At 43.7% G+C, this 17,711-nt stretch overlaps 9 protein-coding genes across 9 annotated transcripts; 2 read left to right on the top strand and 7 right to left on the bottom strand.

Moving 5' to 3' along the window:
- Positions 1 to 1,033: 1,033 nt before the first annotated feature.
- O0I10_002601 (uncharacterized protein) lies at positions 1,034 to 3,376 on the bottom strand (the record flags this gene model as incomplete). Its single annotated transcript, XM_058482682.1, has 4 exons — positions 1,034 to 1,981; positions 2,082 to 2,268; positions 2,348 to 2,369; positions 2,452 to 3,376. 4 exons carry the CDS (start codon positions 3,374 to 3,376, stop codon positions 1,034 to 1,036), a joined length of 2,082 nt encoding a protein of 693 aa, XP_058346706.1.
- Positions 3,377 to 4,652: 1,276 nt separating this feature from the next.
- O0I10_002600 (Ras-like protein 1) lies at positions 4,653 to 5,525 on the top strand (the record flags this gene model as incomplete). The annotated part of the gene is made up of 4 exons (XM_058482681.1): positions 4,653 to 4,710; positions 4,833 to 4,907; positions 4,982 to 5,063; positions 5,126 to 5,525. 4 exons carry the CDS (start codon positions 4,653 to 4,655, stop codon positions 5,523 to 5,525), a joined length of 615 nt encoding a protein of 204 aa, XP_058346705.1.
- An 847-nt stretch (positions 5,526 to 6,372) lies between these two features.
- O0I10_002599 (uncharacterized protein) lies at positions 6,373 to 7,036 on the bottom strand (the record flags this gene model as incomplete). The annotated part of the gene is made up of 2 exons (XM_058482680.1): positions 6,373 to 6,409; positions 6,468 to 7,036. 2 exons carry the CDS (start codon positions 7,034 to 7,036, stop codon positions 6,373 to 6,375), a joined length of 606 nt encoding a protein of 201 aa, XP_058346704.1.
- Positions 7,037 to 10,074: 3,038 nt separating this feature from the next.
- Positions 10,075 to 10,434, top strand: O0I10_002598 (uncharacterized protein; the record flags this gene model as incomplete). Its single annotated transcript, XM_058482679.1, has 1 exon — positions 10,075 to 10,434. One exon carries the CDS (start codon positions 10,075 to 10,077, stop codon positions 10,432 to 10,434), a length of 360 nt encoding a protein of 119 aa, XP_058346703.1.
- Positions 10,435 to 10,853: 419 nt separating this feature from the next.
- On the bottom strand, positions 10,854 to 11,683 carry O0I10_002597 (uncharacterized protein; the record flags this gene model as incomplete). The annotated part of the gene is made up of 3 exons (XM_058482678.1): positions 10,854 to 11,107; positions 11,169 to 11,231; positions 11,341 to 11,683. The coding sequence occupies 3 exons, from the start codon at positions 11,681 to 11,683 to the stop codon at positions 10,854 to 10,856; spliced, it is 660 nt and encodes a 219-aa protein (XP_058346702.1).
- A 468-nt stretch (positions 11,684 to 12,151) lies between these two features.
- On the bottom strand, positions 12,152 to 12,634 carry O0I10_002596 (uncharacterized protein; the record flags this gene model as incomplete). The annotated part of the gene is made up of 3 exons (XM_058482677.1): positions 12,152 to 12,314; positions 12,376 to 12,566; positions 12,617 to 12,634. The coding sequence occupies 3 exons, from the start codon at positions 12,632 to 12,634 to the stop codon at positions 12,152 to 12,154; spliced, it is 372 nt and encodes a 123-aa protein (XP_058346701.1).
- Positions 12,635 to 12,985: 351 nt separating this feature from the next.
- O0I10_002595 (uncharacterized protein) lies at positions 12,986 to 14,136 on the bottom strand (the record flags this gene model as incomplete). The annotated part of the gene is made up of 10 exons (XM_058482676.1): positions 12,986 to 13,022; positions 13,090 to 13,129; positions 13,221 to 13,288; positions 13,355 to 13,378; positions 13,455 to 13,511; positions 13,578 to 13,600; positions 13,682 to 13,730; positions 13,832 to 13,892; positions 13,956 to 13,978; positions 14,084 to 14,136. The coding sequence occupies 10 exons, from the start codon at positions 14,134 to 14,136 to the stop codon at positions 12,986 to 12,988; spliced, it is 435 nt and encodes a 144-aa protein (XP_058346700.1).
- Positions 14,137 to 14,993: 857 nt separating this feature from the next.
- Positions 14,994 to 15,898, bottom strand: O0I10_002594 (uncharacterized protein; the record flags this gene model as incomplete). The annotated part of the gene is made up of 6 exons (XM_058482675.1): positions 14,994 to 15,266; positions 15,324 to 15,392; positions 15,457 to 15,603; positions 15,668 to 15,745; positions 15,805 to 15,824; positions 15,883 to 15,898. The coding sequence occupies 6 exons, from the start codon at positions 15,896 to 15,898 to the stop codon at positions 14,994 to 14,996; spliced, it is 603 nt and encodes a 200-aa protein (XP_058346699.1).
- Positions 15,899 to 16,140: 242 nt separating this feature from the next.
- On the bottom strand, positions 16,141 to 17,661 carry O0I10_002593 (uncharacterized protein; the record flags this gene model as incomplete). Its single annotated transcript, XM_058482674.1, has 4 exons — positions 16,141 to 16,307; positions 16,374 to 16,837; positions 16,899 to 17,323; positions 17,389 to 17,661. The coding sequence occupies 4 exons, from the start codon at positions 17,659 to 17,661 to the stop codon at positions 16,141 to 16,143; spliced, it is 1,329 nt and encodes a 442-aa protein (XP_058346698.1).
- Between the last annotated feature and the right edge of the window lie 50 nt (positions 17,662 to 17,711).

The raw sequence follows: 17,711 nt of genomic DNA, 5'->3' as shown, positions 1-17,711 counted from the left end.
CGTGTGTGTGTGTGTGTGTAGATGTTGATTATGGTATCGAATCGGACAATGACCTTTATTCGACGTGACACCTTAATGGATAGAATTTTTCCTAATTCGTGGCTACTTGTTACAGCGCTCGAATGAAGCCATTTTGGCAATTGCTCTGTAAGTAGGTATGGCGGCATACAAGGGTTCATGCATAAGACAATCATCACAACAAGGATGCTTGTTGCTCATTTTACTCCTACCTATTTCTTTGCTTGCTTACACCGTCAAAGCCCCAAGTCGATCTGAGTATCATTGTGGATACTAACAAAGAGGACCTTATGGTCATTCATAATAGCGTTTCATTGTTGTCCTACTTTCATTGTCGCGGTGGTCATTGTGATGTTTGGATCTTCTTGTTATGAGACAACATCCACTAATCGTATTGCTTGACGACCCAGCTATACTTGTACGGCATTTCTTTCGAGGTAGCGCCTTGATCCATTGACCCATGTTGCTAATTAAATCATGCTGAGGCGGTTAAAATGTCCCATGGTGATGTGCATGTGGAGGTGATCAGATCCTTGTAGGCTTCAAGGTATTCCCGAAACTCAACTTGATCTTGACCTTGTACCATGACTTTATGAAGAAGACCTTTGGTTTGGGTGTGGATCGCAATTACGATCCTGGCCTAACATGTCGTATTTGTGAATAAACCTAGTACACGATACAATCGTTCGCTTGTACATCCATAGTAGGAGAAGCAGTGTTATTCGTGAATGGCATCATTACTACCATAATCCAAGGGGAATATGAATGGTATATCTTTATGTAAGAGATATAATAGGATGGTGGTGGTGTGAGTGGATGGCTGCTGTTAATGGGGATATAGGAGGTGGTAAGCTATATTGCAAGGTAGGGGAAACGAAAAGATAATACAGAGACAACCACATTCTAGTACAGGATTGTTATTTGTGTGAGTGAGAGAGGGAAAAGATGAGACGGTAGATAGCAGGAGGAGGAGGAGAAGTAGTAATAATACGAGGTCTCTCATATGACGTCTTGCTCAGTTGCCATTGGGTACGCATCGAGAGATGGGGGCACCTCCACCACCTTCAGACCACAGTGCAATGGTGATACCTGTTGCATAAGTCATGGACGCTACACCGAATACGATAATGGTGACATCAATCATCTTTTGCATGCGAGTTCTTGCGATAGCCTTAAAGTGGAACAATGGCGGGAATAGGAAGCAAAGTGGTAAGCAGCACAATGATCCCACCAGTGATACAAACTTGTCGAGATCATTCGAACCAGCAATGGCAATGCATGCACAAATAAATACGGCCACCAAACGAAAAGCGTTCTTCTCCCACTTGACTATAGGATTGTGCTTTCCTGATCGGCTAAAGAGGATGTTTTCAATGATGCGAATAGCCGGGAAGAGTTGCAATGGGATTGATAAGCAAATGGCAAGGGCGTACAAAGCTTGAACGGTGTTGACAATGGGAGTAGCTGGCATGTTGAGGAGGATCACGGTTTGTACCTTATCTCCAAAGGCAAGGTACGAGATAAAGCCAACCGATAAAAAGATAGCTGTGATGCCAACCATAGTAAATCCAAGGACGCGAGGGAACTTGTGAGGCTCTTTCATGGACTCAGTGATGGGAATCACAAGACCCACGCCTTCGTAGGTGAAAACGGCTGTGCCAATAAACATGGGGAAGGATTTGGCATTGATCATCCATTCCACATTACCGATACCATGAGTGGCGAGCGTGAGAAAGTCGTAATAGTACAAGTACAGTAATCCCATCATGATGAATACGTCGGCGATCAAGGCAAAAGAGGACAATTTCTGGATCTTGCGTACCATAGCCAGTGGTACAAAGATAACAGCCTGACACAAGATCAGGTACGGCAGGGGTGTTTGAATTGTGCAATCGGACAAGGCTTCGATCAATGCTTGAAGGTTTTGAGACACAAAGACCATATACGCACACACAAAGCCAACCTTAAAAACCATATCCATGGGTTGATTAGTCTTTTTGATGATTTCCCCTTCCCCTTTGTGCAACGTGGCCCATTCCCCACTTTCTATCCCAGCAACTCACCTGCGAAAACGTAATGGCTGTTAACACCGCCACTCGCATGAATTTGCCAAACAAGATTCCGCCAATGTCACCAAACGATACAGGGACCTTGTTACGTGTTTGCACCAACAACAAAAAACTGTAAAGGGAAATACAAGCGATTGCTGACAAGAGCATGCTTGAGAAAAAGATGCCTCCATTGTAAAATCTAATATATGCAATCTATCGTGTGAGTGATGATAACAATAAACAAGCATGCACCCTCTTGCAATATGCACCCCACTTACGCTTTTGGTAGAAACATGACACCTGGGATAGAAGAAAAAGAATACCCATTTAGCCAAGGGGTTATTATTAACTCCTTTCATTCATCCATTCACATCCTCTGTACCTGTTCCAACGAATGCCTTGAGTAATAGGAAAACAGCCTTTCCAGGGGTAGCAGTGCCCTGAACTGCATTTTCTTGAGCACGACGAATCAAACGAGCTGCCCGATCATCACCCCTGAGTAGTCCAGTTCGCTCGTTGTCTTCTTCGGAATCATCATCTTCATCTTCCGAATCACTTAGATCCTCACCACCAAAGTGGCCATACAATGCAAGAAAGTCGACAAAAGTACGAGTCATCCAATGAGGAGGTTCTTTTCCTTGGCGAGCAGCTCGATCATAAACAAAGTAGCGACGAAAGCCTCCGGGGTCACGTAAACGAGCCAATGCAGGATCCGAAGGTTCATTGCGTGGGATATAAACGGATTGAGATCTTGTTCGACGAGCTTGTTCCATATCAGCAGCTTCGGCCCATTTATAAATGTCGTGTGTGATAGCACCACCTGGTAATTGATGCACCGATTTGATATTACTTCCAGAGGATCCAGTGGAATCAATGGATTGAATGCGTTGTACAGAACTTCCACTACCACCACCACCTCCACCACCTCCACTTGTGCCTATAATGGAGCCTGCCGGTGATGTTGTATCCACCAAATGTCGTTTCACCACACGAGCTACTTGATCTTCAGGCAAATCCACTGATACGGTGTTGTCCTCATAGTTGTAGGTGGGCGTTGACAAGGGACGAAACAAGCCAGTGGAACCAGCCATGACGGCATCAATATCGGTGCTACCATACGATCTTCCAGAACTTATGCTGCGAGGAGGAGAGCTGCTGTAGCGAACAGGAGAAGAGCTTAGACGAGCAATGGAAGCAGCTCTATCCTGTTGAGAGTCTTCGTTGCCATTGCTACTGCTGGTAGTATTGTCACCATCGCGTGGATGTTGGTAGTTTTGTTTTGCATTGACAGGCAATGGAGATGACATGAGGAGGTGAAAAGGGAAAAGAAAAAGAAAAAGAATAAAAATGAAACAAGGGCGTGTGAGCAACCATTGATAATCCAAGGATTGTAAGACTTGAACAGCATAACACTCATGTATGCGTGTGTGCGTGTGTATCCCCTTTCGACATTGCCGACGGAACCATTCCTTTCATGGCCCCCCACTTCTATCATAGCTCTTGCATCATGGCTTGCCTTTTCGTGAACCGCCTGGGTCACACATCCATCCTACTTTGGGTCGTTGCAGCAACACTCACATCACGCAAAAAAAGTACATGGCTCATCAAACCCGTGCCTCGGTCTTTTTCTCTTCCTCGTCCTGGCACAATACCAGGAATATGAGGTCATAGTACATTGTCACCTGTTGCTGCTGCTGCTGCTGCTGATGCTAGAAGTAGTATACGCTTTACATATCCCTATCACTATTTGTTGTTGTTTAATACAAATTGTTTCGCCAGTAAAGTTATGCACGTGGTCATTTATATACAAAGAACGCCATTTCATCATATTTGATATGATCGGTGATCAGGTTAATAAAGTATCTAGTGGGTTGACTGAATGACATATAAATGCACATATGACTCAAGTGGAGCTATACTCATGTGTGGAGGGGGACATCCCAAGAGCCCATGTGACTTATGCAACCCACAATTGATGTACAAAGTAACCAGCAGCAGGCTCACTCTCACTCTCTCTCATTTATCGATTAAAGTGCTGCATCATCATCATCATCAGGGCACCAAACATGTGATGCATGATCCTCTACAACAAGAAACCCGCTTGTCACCCTATTGTTACCATGCAAATTGAAACAATGATATATATTGTGTGATCTTTCGGGAATAATGGCAAGACCCTTGCTCCCCGTTTTTTATTCAAAGGGTACAAAAGGTCCCCATTTGTATATAATCAGGGAACACAAGATATCCAGGTTATTCACCTTGTTCCCTTGTAAGATCGGGCGTATAATAGTAGAATGATGGTGTTCATGCTATTCAATGATGACGATGATGATGATAGTAAATGGGATAGCTATGTAATGTTCTTATACAACAAGAAGCGATCCGCAACCTCCGAAAATCGGGGTGAAGGTGGGGGAGGAGAGAGAATGAGAGCAAAGGGACTAAAGAAAAAGAGTACAGGATGTAAGACGGAGAGCAAGCTTTCCCGCTTCCACCAAGGAGGAGTTCTCTCTCTTTTTTTTCCCACTCTTACTACTTACTTACTATTACTACACCCATTGTCACCTTTGTTCTTCCATCATGTCAAAAGCTTCGTCATTTGTTCGCGAGTACAAGTTGGTCATGGTCGGCGGCGGTGGTAAGTCCATCTCGCCTTGCCTTTTTCCATTCCATGGGTTCCCTTTTTCTTCCTCCTCATTGGAACACCTTATCCACATGCTCGGCTACTTTTTTTCATATTGACCACTTGAACTTTTGTAGGTGTTGGCAAGTCGGCCCTGACGATCCAGTTTATCCAGTCGCATTTTGTTGACGAGTACGATCCTACTATTGAAGGTATGGATATCATGGTGGCGATTCGGCGGCGGTAGATCGATCTTGCTGATTCTTATTATTATCCCCTCTTTTAGATTCATATCGTAAACAATGTGTGATCGACAATGAAACTGCCTTGTTGGATGTCTTGGATACTGCTGGTCAAGAAGAATACAGGTAAGCAAAAACAACGCAAATGAGTATGATAGTGGGTTGAATGACTAATAGCATCCATCCAGTGCTATGCGAGAACAATACATGCGTAACGGTGAAGGTTTCTTACTCGTGTATTCGATCACATCACGCATGTCATTTGACGAGATCCTCACATTCTATCAACAAATTTGCCGTGTCAAGGATCGCGACCACTTTCCTATGGTGCTCGTGGCCAACAAGTGTGATTTGGAAGCGGAACGACAAGTATCAAGCCAAGAAGGACGTGATCTTGCGAGACGATTTGGATGTCAATTCCTTGAAACATCAGCCAAGCAGAGGATCCGAGTAGACGAATCGTTTTATGAAGTTGTACGTGAAATACGTCGATTCAACAAGGAACAAGAAATGCACGGTGGTGGTCATGATCATTACATGCAAGATGCTCCCGATGTTGCTACCGACAAGTGTTGCGTGCTCATGTAAAACATTCAGCTTGTTCCACCATCACAACAACAACAACTACCATATCCACCCACCTAGTATCCCCTTCCATTCCTGTCTACAATAGCCATATCATGCTATCCAACCCGCCTCCTTCTCTTTTCAATCTCTCTCTCTCTCTCTCCTTCTTCGTATTTATTTCTGTGTAGATGTACAATCAGCCTTTTCTATAATATTTTACCGTTTTCTTTTTTATGTGTGAACCGGGTGCCCTTGTTCTGGTTTAGTGCTGCATTTGTCGTTACACAGAAACCGCCAAGAAAGGTAGTACATGCCATTCGGTGGATCAACCTTGTTTCAAGACACAGCGTGTCATTGTCCTCCATCAAAATGAAAAAAGGGGTCTTCTTTCTCATAGATAAGAAGTTGTAGTAGTGTATCGATATTGGTTTCTTGGACTGCTCGTTCACCAAGATAGAAACGTAGCTCTTTTTACTACATGACCCAACATTTGAGTTTTGCTTCTCTTTTACTTTTGATCAAAATCGGTGCTTCACGACGATCGATTTGTCGGAGGAGGACCCTATCATGGAATACTTCCTTCATCCACTTGTAATCTAAAACGACAGCTGATGTTTCATACATACACAGATTGGGAGAATGGGATTTCACTTCTTGCATTCCGCATTATGTAAAACCTTGATCTAGCCAATACACATTTTGATCTCTCAATACACAAACAGCAGCTGTCAATACATCGCATCCGAACAACAACAACAAAATTAGGAGCATTGATATCTTTGTATCTCGATTGTGGACGACTTCAAATGAGAGAATTTAATCATGTACAACAAACGATTGGGATTAACGACAATAAAAAAAGCGTTTTTCAGCGCGTTTTATATGGTCCTTGGTTCTTAAGTTGGCTAATCGACATTCATTAACAATGCGTTGGATTTGCGTCGACCTTTTCAAGATACATACCTCGCCTGAATGATTTGATCAACGACCATTGTTTGTGTCGCAATGCTGTTGGATAGCAAACCGGCTAGTTTGCAGAGATGTTTATCCACGGCCTTGTGGTTCAAGATGCTGGGCGCTTCATTCTCTTCTGCAAGCTTGATGATTTCTGTAATGTTGTCCTTGATGATTGATTGGGGGCATTTGGTCTTGAGTTGAGTGATCTTATTTTTGTTGGTGGTCGGCTGCCTGTGGGAAGTTGTGCTGAGCACGGTTGCCCAAGTGTTGGGATACTTTGTCTGTGCTGGTGGCAGCGAGCTTTGAGATGGCGAGCCTTTGATGATGGATGATCTCTCACGGTGAACATCGATTGTTCGGGAGCGCTCATACACCTCGATTGAATTGGCGATTACAGCTTCTTTCTTGTTGATTATGATGCAACCAGCAAGTAACTTGGCACAGGCGTAACGAAGTTGCGAGAGAAATATCCATGCTTCATTCAACATTTCACAGGCTTTGACATTGAGTTCTACAAATCGATGCCGCGAGAGTTGATTCTTGAGAGGGCCATAATAGAGAGTTATTTGCACCATGCCAAATGCACCATGTCAATTCCAGCACCCGACGTAGGCCATGATAGCGAAACCAGCTTTTGTAGATGTCTTCACGAAGAGATAGCTATATGGAAAGCAACAAGGTGGCGTGTATCAGTAGTGACTCATCAAGCAACATGATCAGGCTTTACCTTTTTATAAGAATCCAATATCACAATGAGGACGACGACGACAACAATGAAAGCAGGGAACAAAGAAACCCTATGAATGACCACAAGGATCAGCGCATATTCACAAAGTCTGCAAGAAATGGGATACGTACAAACCTTGAAAAATTGACCATGTAAGCAATCAAAGAAGAACGACAGAAGAAAGAGAGATGTGGGAGTATGATGATGGGCGGCGACAACATCCTTTTATTGTGCACGATGGGCGTGGGTCTCTGTGTGTTGGTGATGATGCATTGATAAATTGATCCATGAGCTGATAAAGTGATGGGGCGCATATACCAGAATCAAGTTCGAAAGAGCCTACTGCATACATCGGCGATTCGGGGGCAGGCGATAAGAAATCTATCAAGGAAATCAATCACTTGTACGTCTAATGCACACCCCCATTATCACAAAGGTGATTTACCATGTTGTCAACCTGCTCTTAATATTGCTGGTATGCGTATTCGGTAAGCAGCGAAGATGATCGGATCACGTTTGATATCAGCAACCTGGCGTTGCGCAATCGCGCCTTGAATAAAGGATGTCGTCCCTGCATATGCCTTTGCTACTTGTACTTTTATTCCTCATTGCCGCCCTTGACACTTGTGTCCACGTCCTTCTACATGAGCCACCTCTTTCATTCGTTACTTCCATCACCATGTGAGCTACCAATTGACTATCTCCCGGCAAGAGTTTATTAGATGTATATACACAGCCAATCTTCAACTCTTCCTACCTCGACATGCACTCCATTGCCAAGTCGAATGCAAACAAGCTCAAGTGTGTAAGCGTATGGTCCAACACGTGTACACTGCTGACGGATTACTTTATTCGAGAAAAACGTGCCATTTACAAGCAACTTCGATATCAACATGCAAGGTATTCAATGATCAGGTTCTCTTCTGTATGCAACCACTCGTCTCTTTCTCTTGCAGCCTTGATACGCGATCGACAGGTGATTCAGGAGCATACGTGGATGCGGTTCACTGTGGGTTTGATAAGGAACAGGTATGACAGCAGGATCGGTTGTTTTTATTACTGCACCATGTTGGATTATGGGCGTATACCATGCAAGTGGGTTCAATCGAAGGCGTAGAGATACGTAGGTTTAGGATTATGGTAGTGGATAGTACATGATAAATAAACCGTCTATATTCGAGAACATGGCAAATCCAAGGCTGTTGGGGTAATATAGGAAGCATCACCATGAGAAAAAGATGATCACCCATAGAATCAACCACTCCACCCACAAACAATCATCATGTGACCCCCTCTTGAACATTAAATACTTGAGCACGAAAAAAGAATCGTTAAGCAAATAGATGTTTTGTGAAATGATAAAGATGATCAGCTTTTTTGCTGGGTGTGGATAACAGAGAGAGAGATCATCATCCACAAAGTGAGTGGGAATATCAATGTGGTCCAAGGTCAAATAAGGTTTACAGTCTCGCTTTTTCCGGAATCATCACCGGTGGATAAATGTGTATGAAGGGATTGACAAAATCAACTCACAACACGAGTGCATGGATATCATGTTACACCAGGCCATTCGATTGGAAGGCACCAACCATAAAACACATGGCTCTAGTGCAAAAAGTAAAAATGACCTGCTTATTGAGGCGAAGCACAGTGTAACACCTAGGGGGCAAAAAGGGAGAGCTGATGATGTTACGGATGTCAAATAAGCTACTTTATACGCTCACTCCCTCGCTTTTTCTAAATCAGGGTGATACTAAATGGTCTAGACAAGATTCCACCACCGCTGCGGGGAACAAGCCGATCGATACAAATGGGTCAACAAGAACGATAGTACGTGCACGGGCAATAGGATTCAACAAATGACTCGTGGATGATAAACACACATACATACATGTACACAAATACTCAAAGAGGAATCGCAATGTGGCTCAAGCCAATATGCAAATGGTGGGCGGCGGCACTCGTGCGTCCTTTTTCTTTTTTCGCAGGCTTGCCGATAATTGATGGTCATTGTGCCAAAGATGAATAGTGCAACGTACGTGCATGTGCATGCGGGTGTGTAGTGGTCATTATCATCATCATTATCGCCATTAGGACTACCAACCAAAACGCACACACACACACACATTTAGGGGTGTCAAGGTGCTGATGCATGTAGGTACACGCGTGTGAATAGGACGTGTGATGTTCTTTTCACTCTCTCTGAAAGGAGCATGCCGAGAAGGGAACCGACATCAATATGGTTGCTTATATGCAAAGTGTGCACAGCTAATGAATGTGTATCACCAGGATCATCTGTTACACACATACAGCCTTTGCTGCAATAAGCTCTCTCGATGTTAAATCGGCGCATCATATATATTGGTGTGATGAATAGGATGTTGTGGTGAGACATTCAAGCTGTTCCGTAAAAGACATGATGGTAGATAAGCTTTTTGTATGTGCTGTTGACTGTTGTTGGAAGGAGAAAAAAGTAACCTCTTCCTCTCCCCCCCTCACTGATGTGTTTCACCCCTTGACAGCTGGCAGGCTAAAAGACTCGCCCTCTCTTCAAAAGTGTGTGTGTGTAGGAATAGTGCCAAGCAGGGCAGGTGTGTCACCGCGTGACAACGGCAGGTCATGCAACGGAGGAGAGATACCACTGGCTCCGCTTTTGCCCAACTCGTGTTGGAGGACCGTGGGTTGTGTAACCATGGCAGCTGCCTGTGATAAAATTGGATGCTGCTCTTTTTATATATCACCGCATTTTGTTTCTCTTCTCTCTCTCTCTCACGCACATTGCTCTTTTCTTCTTTACATCCATCCCCTTGTACATATCCAATTCCCCTCACATATCAACACCCATATATATACTTGTTCATCTTGTCTCTTTGTGTTCTTATTACAATGGCCTCGTTAAGCATCGTTGCTCCTTGCCCCAAGAAGCCTTCGTCACCCGTCTACAGCCCTCTTAGCACCACTACCACCACTACTACTACCACTACGACAACAGCAACCACCAATCCACCCGCTACTACTATTTGTCACGATGATGATGATGCCTGTCAGGAACTACGACAAATTTTAACTGCTCATCAGCACTACTACAGTCAAGAAGAGATTGCACGTACCGGTAATCCGCTTCCTCAAGATTCGAGTTTCATTGTCCCATTGCACCATCTGCAAGTGACAGAAACGACTAAGCTTCGACCTCGGTCGTACAGTGTCGGTGATCGTAACCATTTTGTCGCCAATATGGTGCACTAAGTGATCCTGCTATCCACCTTTTTTTTACCGGGAGCCGACCTTTTTCTCTTCTCTCGCTGTCCATTCTTCTTCTTCTTGCATCCTTTTTGCACGTATCTTGTTACAACCTTGTTTTCTTGTATATATGCTCCCATTCTCATTCCATATTGGAAAAGAAAAATCAAAATCTACAGTTACGGGGTTACTATCCAGGGGCTTTGTTTCCCTTTTACCCCCTTCTTCTCCCCCATTTTCAATCACCCCCTTTGTCGTTTCTACGCTCTCTCTCTCTCTCGTTTCTACCTTACACATTGTTGATTATATATCTCTTTCTCTTCTTTCTTATTCAATCCCCCTCTCAACGTTATACAAGTAGCTTGTGATGTTTATATTATCCTTTCCCCCATGTCAATTACAAATACAGATATTCTTCTTCTTCATTATGATGATTTTTGGTCTAAGATGATGACAACAAACATGGCAATGAGGATGGCTAATACAGCTGTCGATCCAAATAATACTGCACCGCGACTGGCAGGGAATCGGTCCTTGGTAAGAGCTACCTGGGAATGAAAGTATCTGGCATTGGCCATATACAAAAAGACAATGCTAAGCACAACAAACGTAGCACCAATAGCACGCCCCGAATGTGCATGCACACCATCAGGACTAAGCTTATAAAGCTGTGTAATTGCTATAACACGTTACTTGAGAAATGATGTACACTAAAAAAGACATATGACATTCATGCTTACCAACGCCTACAGTAACAAGGGATAAGGATGTCCGTAGCCATGCAAGAAAAGTACGTTCATTTGCTATTCCATATATAAGAAAGAGACGTAAGCATGCGTGTATCACACTAATAAAGCCGCATTGGATATATATATACATATACACCCTGCGTTTGTTTGATCTGCATATTACCTAAATGGTCTCGAGCCACAGCTGCTTTGTTCTCCAAAAGAGCGGATGTAGAGTATCGCTCGTAAACACGACGAAGGGTATCATAGGGGCTTTTGGTACGTTTTTGCTGCTCAAGTTGACGTTGCATGCGTTCTTTTTCAGCTTGAGACCGGGATCGTACAAGAAATGGAGGGTGGTATGATTCACTTGAAGAGCGATGTGCAGCATTGTCGGGATCGAGGTGAGAAGAGTTTATGCTATCGTTATGGCTGGTATTGGTGTTGCCATGGTTACCACTGGAACCAGCAGCCGTTGTGCTTGTCCTCCTGCTGGAAGGCTCGAGAGGATGTTTGTCATGTTCCATGTTGGTTCAAGTGTGGGAAAGAAAGAAAGGTTGGTAATAATAACATGGGTTACAAGCGAAACGGACGAGTGGATCTATCGCCCGGGAAAATATATGCTGGTGGTCCATGGAACATGTTCGGGGAATGTTTTTTTGATCCACCACTACTACACAGACACACACAAAAGACACACTGCTTCCATCATGCCGCGTCAGCAGGACTTGATGCTTGTTCGACATTGCGTCATGCCAACACATCCCATCCCACTTGCTGACTTTGGTTACTTTACAACCTGCACATGCTTGTATGTCCCATCCCATGATAGCTTTGCTCCCTCATAGCTCTTTTTTTTCTTTTTTCCATCCCTTTGAAACAGGATCCTCCTTGTATTATGAATGTGCTGAAATAACCACCTCGTGCCTCCTCCCTTGTGGGATGGAGATGTGTGGGTCGTTTATTACTATTCCTTGTTCAATGATAATCCACTACTAGACACCTTCAAGCTGACGTTCCAATTCATCCATTTCGGCTTTGGCTGCTTGGTACTTGCCACACATTTCCTCATGTTTCGATTCCATGTTTTCGAGCTCTTGTTGAAGATTGTTGGCTTTCTTTTCAAATTGCTCGGCACGTAAATCGGCTTCACGGAAACTGAATCAAAGGATAGATGTCAATAAAAAGAGTACCATCACCCCATGTACCAAATACATACTTTTCGGATGCTTCTTTGAAATCGCTTTCGGCCTTATCCAATTGCTCTTGTAATAGCTTGACACGGGATTCAAGAGAGCTTGTCTCATGCTCCTTTTGAATGTGTTCCTCTTCAAGCTTCTTGACTTTTGCCTCGGCTTCATCGGCTCGGACGTTGGCTGCTTCCACCTCGGCACGCAATTGGGAAAGTTTCTGCCAAGAATCTATCAGATGCAACTCATGCTGATATAAGTATAACTCACCTCCTTGAATTTTTCCATGATGATGGCTTGTAGTAGAGTGAGAGGAAATGAGAATGCAAAGAAAAATAGAAAAAAGCAAATCACGAGCACCTTCTTTTATAATCAAGGATCGGGTGGAGTGCAAGACATGGATAGACATCCATCCCTTGCTCTATAGTGTGTTCACATTCCGGTTCTGTAAATAAGGAGCAGCTCCTTGCTGGTTCGATCTTTTATAGACATATATGTATAGACAAAAGGGTAGTATGCTACAGAGAGAGAAGAAGAAGAAGAGAGAAAAGATAAAGGATGATTGGGTAGGGGGGAAAAGAGAATAATCAATAGTAGGAATACACACACAAAAAGCAAAATAGGTCCTGTATAATGTGTCTACACGACATTGTCCACACCCGTACCACCGAGATACCTATGAAAGTGCAATGTTTGGATCAGCATTCAACGTAACACAACATGTCAAATTCCATTGTCCTTACTTTGAGCTTGCAAATGCTTGGCCCGTTGCTGCTCCAGCACCTATTTGTTATACATGTGCATGTCAGCAAATGATCTCATGCGGACATCCAAGCCTTTCTCGATTCCTCCTCCTACTCCCCATTCCCCTTACCGTAACAGATGGCAGCTAGCAATAAGCATACAGCGGCAGCAATCAATGGCCCCGTGTTAATCAGGTTGCTGTTGATCGATAATACGATGTGTGGGTAAATTATTGAACATGACACGGCACATGTTGCACGTTACCTGAGGAACATGACCACTGCAAAGCTAATGTTGTAAAAAAAAAGACATGATCAGATCCCATCATCATCATTCGATTTTTGATCATTGCCCTTGTACTTACATGAGGTACATGACTGCACGGAACCAAGAGTTCTCAAAGTATGTAATAAAGGTGTCGCTGATTGAATCATGTTAGCCTTCCTATAAAACACACACAATCTCCTGGTGATCAAAAGGGACATACAATTTTGGGCTTGTTGGGCAGCACTGTAAGAAAATAAAAGAGACATGTGAGTAATCCTAATTCTGTGAGGAGAACCAAAGATTGAGCAGCCGACTCTTTTTTACCTTGATGCATAGAGGAACTTCGACAAAGATCAGAATTAATGCAATCACCCTGCATCATCCAAACAATCCATGTTAGTGATCTTTTCATGGCACGGACATGGACACGCTTCCATGTCCCCCCTTTTTCATTCCCCTATGGTAGTAACTTACCAGCCGACAATACTGAAAACGATATGGGAAGGAAACCCAACAACACCAAGCGCGATCAACACTGTGGGGATGAATGATTGTTGTTAGCAAGAGCTCGTTTTGAATGCTGCTCAAGGATGCTTACAGCAGATGGATGCAATGCCAAGCCTTTATGATAAGGGTTAGGGTGGGTGAGTATCGTTGTCGGAAAAATAACAGTAGCGCGTACACACGCACATTCACCATTGAATGCATTATCCCCCTAATACATACCATTGACCATAAAGCGAAAAGTTTTTGGATGTTACTTCACCAAGGCAGCCCATGTTATGTAAAAGAAAAGTATGGAAAAGTAGAAAGAGCCAAGAAAAAAAGTGGCGCTTGCGTTCCATTTTATGCCATCGGCTGTTGAAACTCGACCACCACCCGCCCGCCCGCCAGCCAGCCCACTCACCGAATATCCGGCGAAGGTTTGTTGTGTGTGCCACCTCTACAACAACGACAACAAGATGGAATGTTTACAATGCGTCCACAATTGGTATAGCGTACACAATACAATCATCCAAAATGGAAGAAAACTTACCGATGATAAAAAGGATGGGTTGTCGATTTCAAGCTGTGCTTGGTGGGCTTGTTTGGCACCGGAAAAGATCACGCGTGCATGTGTCTCGAGAGAGAGAGAGAAATGTCCGCATAGGTCTCACATGATGACATACAATACGCAGTGCTTGGCATCAATTAAACTTTTCTGCGCAATTGGCTAAGCACAACATTGCTCACCTTGTCTCCAGGAAGAAGATGAAAGAAAGAAAAAGAATGGGGCTCATTGTCGAGAAGATGGATTTCATTTCATTTCATTGTACGGGGAGATGCACATAGCAACTTTTTGCTCCGCTTCATTGTTTCAAGAAGCTTGCCTGATTCTCTTTCTTTTCCAAAACAGAGTTCAACGACAGCGATAGAGAGAGAGAGAGAGATAGGGTTCTTTTGCTGTTTTTGAAATCACACAATCTCAGGTACCAAGCAATCCGTTACAAACACACTTTTTTATCACTCAAATAAAACGTGGAGGGTTTATACACCTATCATCGGATATATCACGAGTCATTGAACGTTGACAATTTCACTATCTACATGGACGTTGGTGTATCTTTCTGGATAATAATAGGGATGATCTCTTGTGTTATCCACGCAATGCCTTGAGTCGTTCAGTCAACAATGCATCTTCATCACGTTCCTTTTGTTTGGGCTCAGCAAGTGTGTTGCTTGGTTCCAATCGACCGAGTTGTTGATTGAGTTCAAGGCCGTGCTCATCAGCCACTTGTTGCATAAGCGTCTCCACTTCACCTTGGGGTGTTGTCATCGTCGTTGTGCCAGCCATTGCTCCTTCCATGTATTCTGTTTGCACGTCCAGATCCTCAAATTGTGATTCAAACTTGTCCATCACCATGGATATCTACCAAGAAAACGTTGAATACAAAAGAAAGACATGGCATGCGTATGTTGTATATACCTTTTCAAGGTTCATCGATTCCATTGCCTTATCCATCCCCTTGACTACGTTTGCCATCGATCCAGTCACCTGCATGTAGCGTTGTCAGCCATCTCCATTCCTCTTGAAACGCACGTATCATACACGTTACTACCTTACGCATGGTGACAGCCGTTTGTACTCGACTTGCCACGGCATCGATTCTTGATGAGAGCCTTAAAAGATTCAAAGCCTCGTTCTTTTTTCGGATAGCATTGGACGCGTATATACGAGCTCCCTCCATATTGCCGTCTTGAATAGCCTAATACATACTATCGGTTTGTCTCCTCTTTCTCGTTACAGCAACAAGCCTAACCCATATATACCTTTTTCAATTTGGCCTTTTCAAGTCCTTCATCCTTCTGGCATCGCTTCGATTGCTTGTTGAGTTGCTTGGCTGTGAACTGGAGTAACGCAGATGAGCTTCCCAAACCGAGACGCACCTGTCATGCTCGAATCAAACCTTTAATTGAAACAGATTCTCTACCAGAGACGTTCTAGATGAGCAAAGAGGAATAAAAAGTCAACGATGGCTACCTACTTTCTAAACCACTCATTGTGTATGTATGTATGTGTGTGTGTATGGCGGTGTGGGTGGTTGGGTGTACAACAGTTCAAGTGAAAGAAGTCGGAGCTATCCCGAAGACGACGACGACAACGACGTTGAGTGAACAATAGCACATGCAACAATTGCTAGGTCACATGCACATGCACATCACACCAGGTTATCATATGTATGTGAGTGTGTGGTATATCAGGTCTTTATTATGGATGAACTCGTCATATTGACAACTACTATTTAGGCTGCTGCCTTGCCACGAGCAAATTGTTCGGCTGCTTTTTGAGCTTCGACACCAGCAACACCGGTACAGTAAGAGTTGTAGACAAAAGATCGACAGCACTTGTAGCCCCATTTACCATCCGCCCAGTATGAACCCCATACAGAAGTATGATTTTGGATAAACACTATATAAAAAAGCCATGCAATGAGTATGATAGGATCCTCTCCAATAATATCAAATGATAACTTACCATCTTCCTCGTATTTTGACCTTGCCTTGGCACGTTCTTGGCCTTTGATGATACGACCGGTACGTGAGTATTCGACATAGTTTTCATTTTGTGCCATGAGTAATTCCTTGGGGGGTGCTGCCAAATGCTCCTCGCCACCGTATCTTGCCAAGATACTCTTTTGTGTCGAATCTCGAACCTTGTCCTTCTTTGACTCGTATTCTTTGTGCAAAATGGCCACTTGAGTGGGATTGGCTTGTAGATGGACTTCACTACCACGATCAGCAGCTTGCCATGCAAAGAGCTGTGTCTTGGCCATCGATGATGTCTCGCCTGTGTATCGCACAAAGTTGTCACCAGCAAACTCAACATCGTCCGTTGACTTTTCTTTGAGTGGGTTTTCACGCATGGATCGAGACTTGGGATCATAGTATGCGGACTCAGTATCAAGGTTGTACAAGTATTTGGCAGTATCTTCACGAATTCTAATATCATAGATAGTGTTAATGCATTTTGGTCATGGTACGAAAGCGAGATAGAACATACCTTAGGTTACGAATGGTAGTACGAGTCTTGGTATTGACATGTTGACCGGGCATATCAGCTTGATCGGCATACTTGTCTTCATCATCCTCTTCATCATCTGAAAGTCGTGCAATCTTCTTGGCTTCTGAAGTGGTGGTAGGACCTTGCATATCCAATTCAGTTGCTTTTTGAGCTCGACGTGCTTCTTCCACCTTTTCATATTCTTCAATGACCTTGTCGTGATCACGAGGGTCGTAACCGTTCCATCGATCTCGTTTCTCATCCCAATCCATATCGACGTTTTGGATAATCTCATCAGCCTGAATATTGCGCCCCGTCCACTTTGCACCTTTCTTTCGTGGTCGCTCAACACAATCCCTCGTCTTATGTGTCATTGCACCGCAATTCTCGCAAGCTCCTTTACGATACTTGGTAGCAGCAGGTCCCTAATCATTACATGTACGATATTATTATCCCTTTCTATGGTGTAACTTTGAATATCGATGCTTACCGCTCGTTGACCACGGGCATACCAGTTGTCCTCTTCCAATCCAAATCGAGTATGCTTTCGCTTTTGCGGTGCACGTTGATGCTTCAATGAGACTTTGCCAGTGTCGACATACCAAGGCGCCTTCAACATGAATTGTGGGGTATGAGGATTGATCTCGTTTCCTTCATCGTCGACTTCAGCAGGTGCTGTACCCGCTTTACGAGCTGCATCAAGATCCTTTTGCTTGCGATATTCTTCCTTCGATAGTCGATTCTGCTGTACTAAGCCGGACATGGTGTGTGTGTGTATGTATGTGAATGCAAAGAAAAAGGGAGAAGATAAAG

The sequence above is a fragment of the Lichtheimia ornata genome, assembly GCF_029851405.1.
Source record: "Lichtheimia ornata isolate CBS 291.66 chromosome Unknown scaffold00007, whole genome shotgun sequence".
Lineage (NCBI taxonomy): Eukaryota > Fungi > Mucoromycota > Mucoromycetes > Mucorales > Lichtheimiaceae > Lichtheimia > Lichtheimia ornata.
The sequence above is the reverse complement of the archived record's forward strand: the minus strand, read 5'-3'. Positions and strand labels throughout refer to the sequence as shown.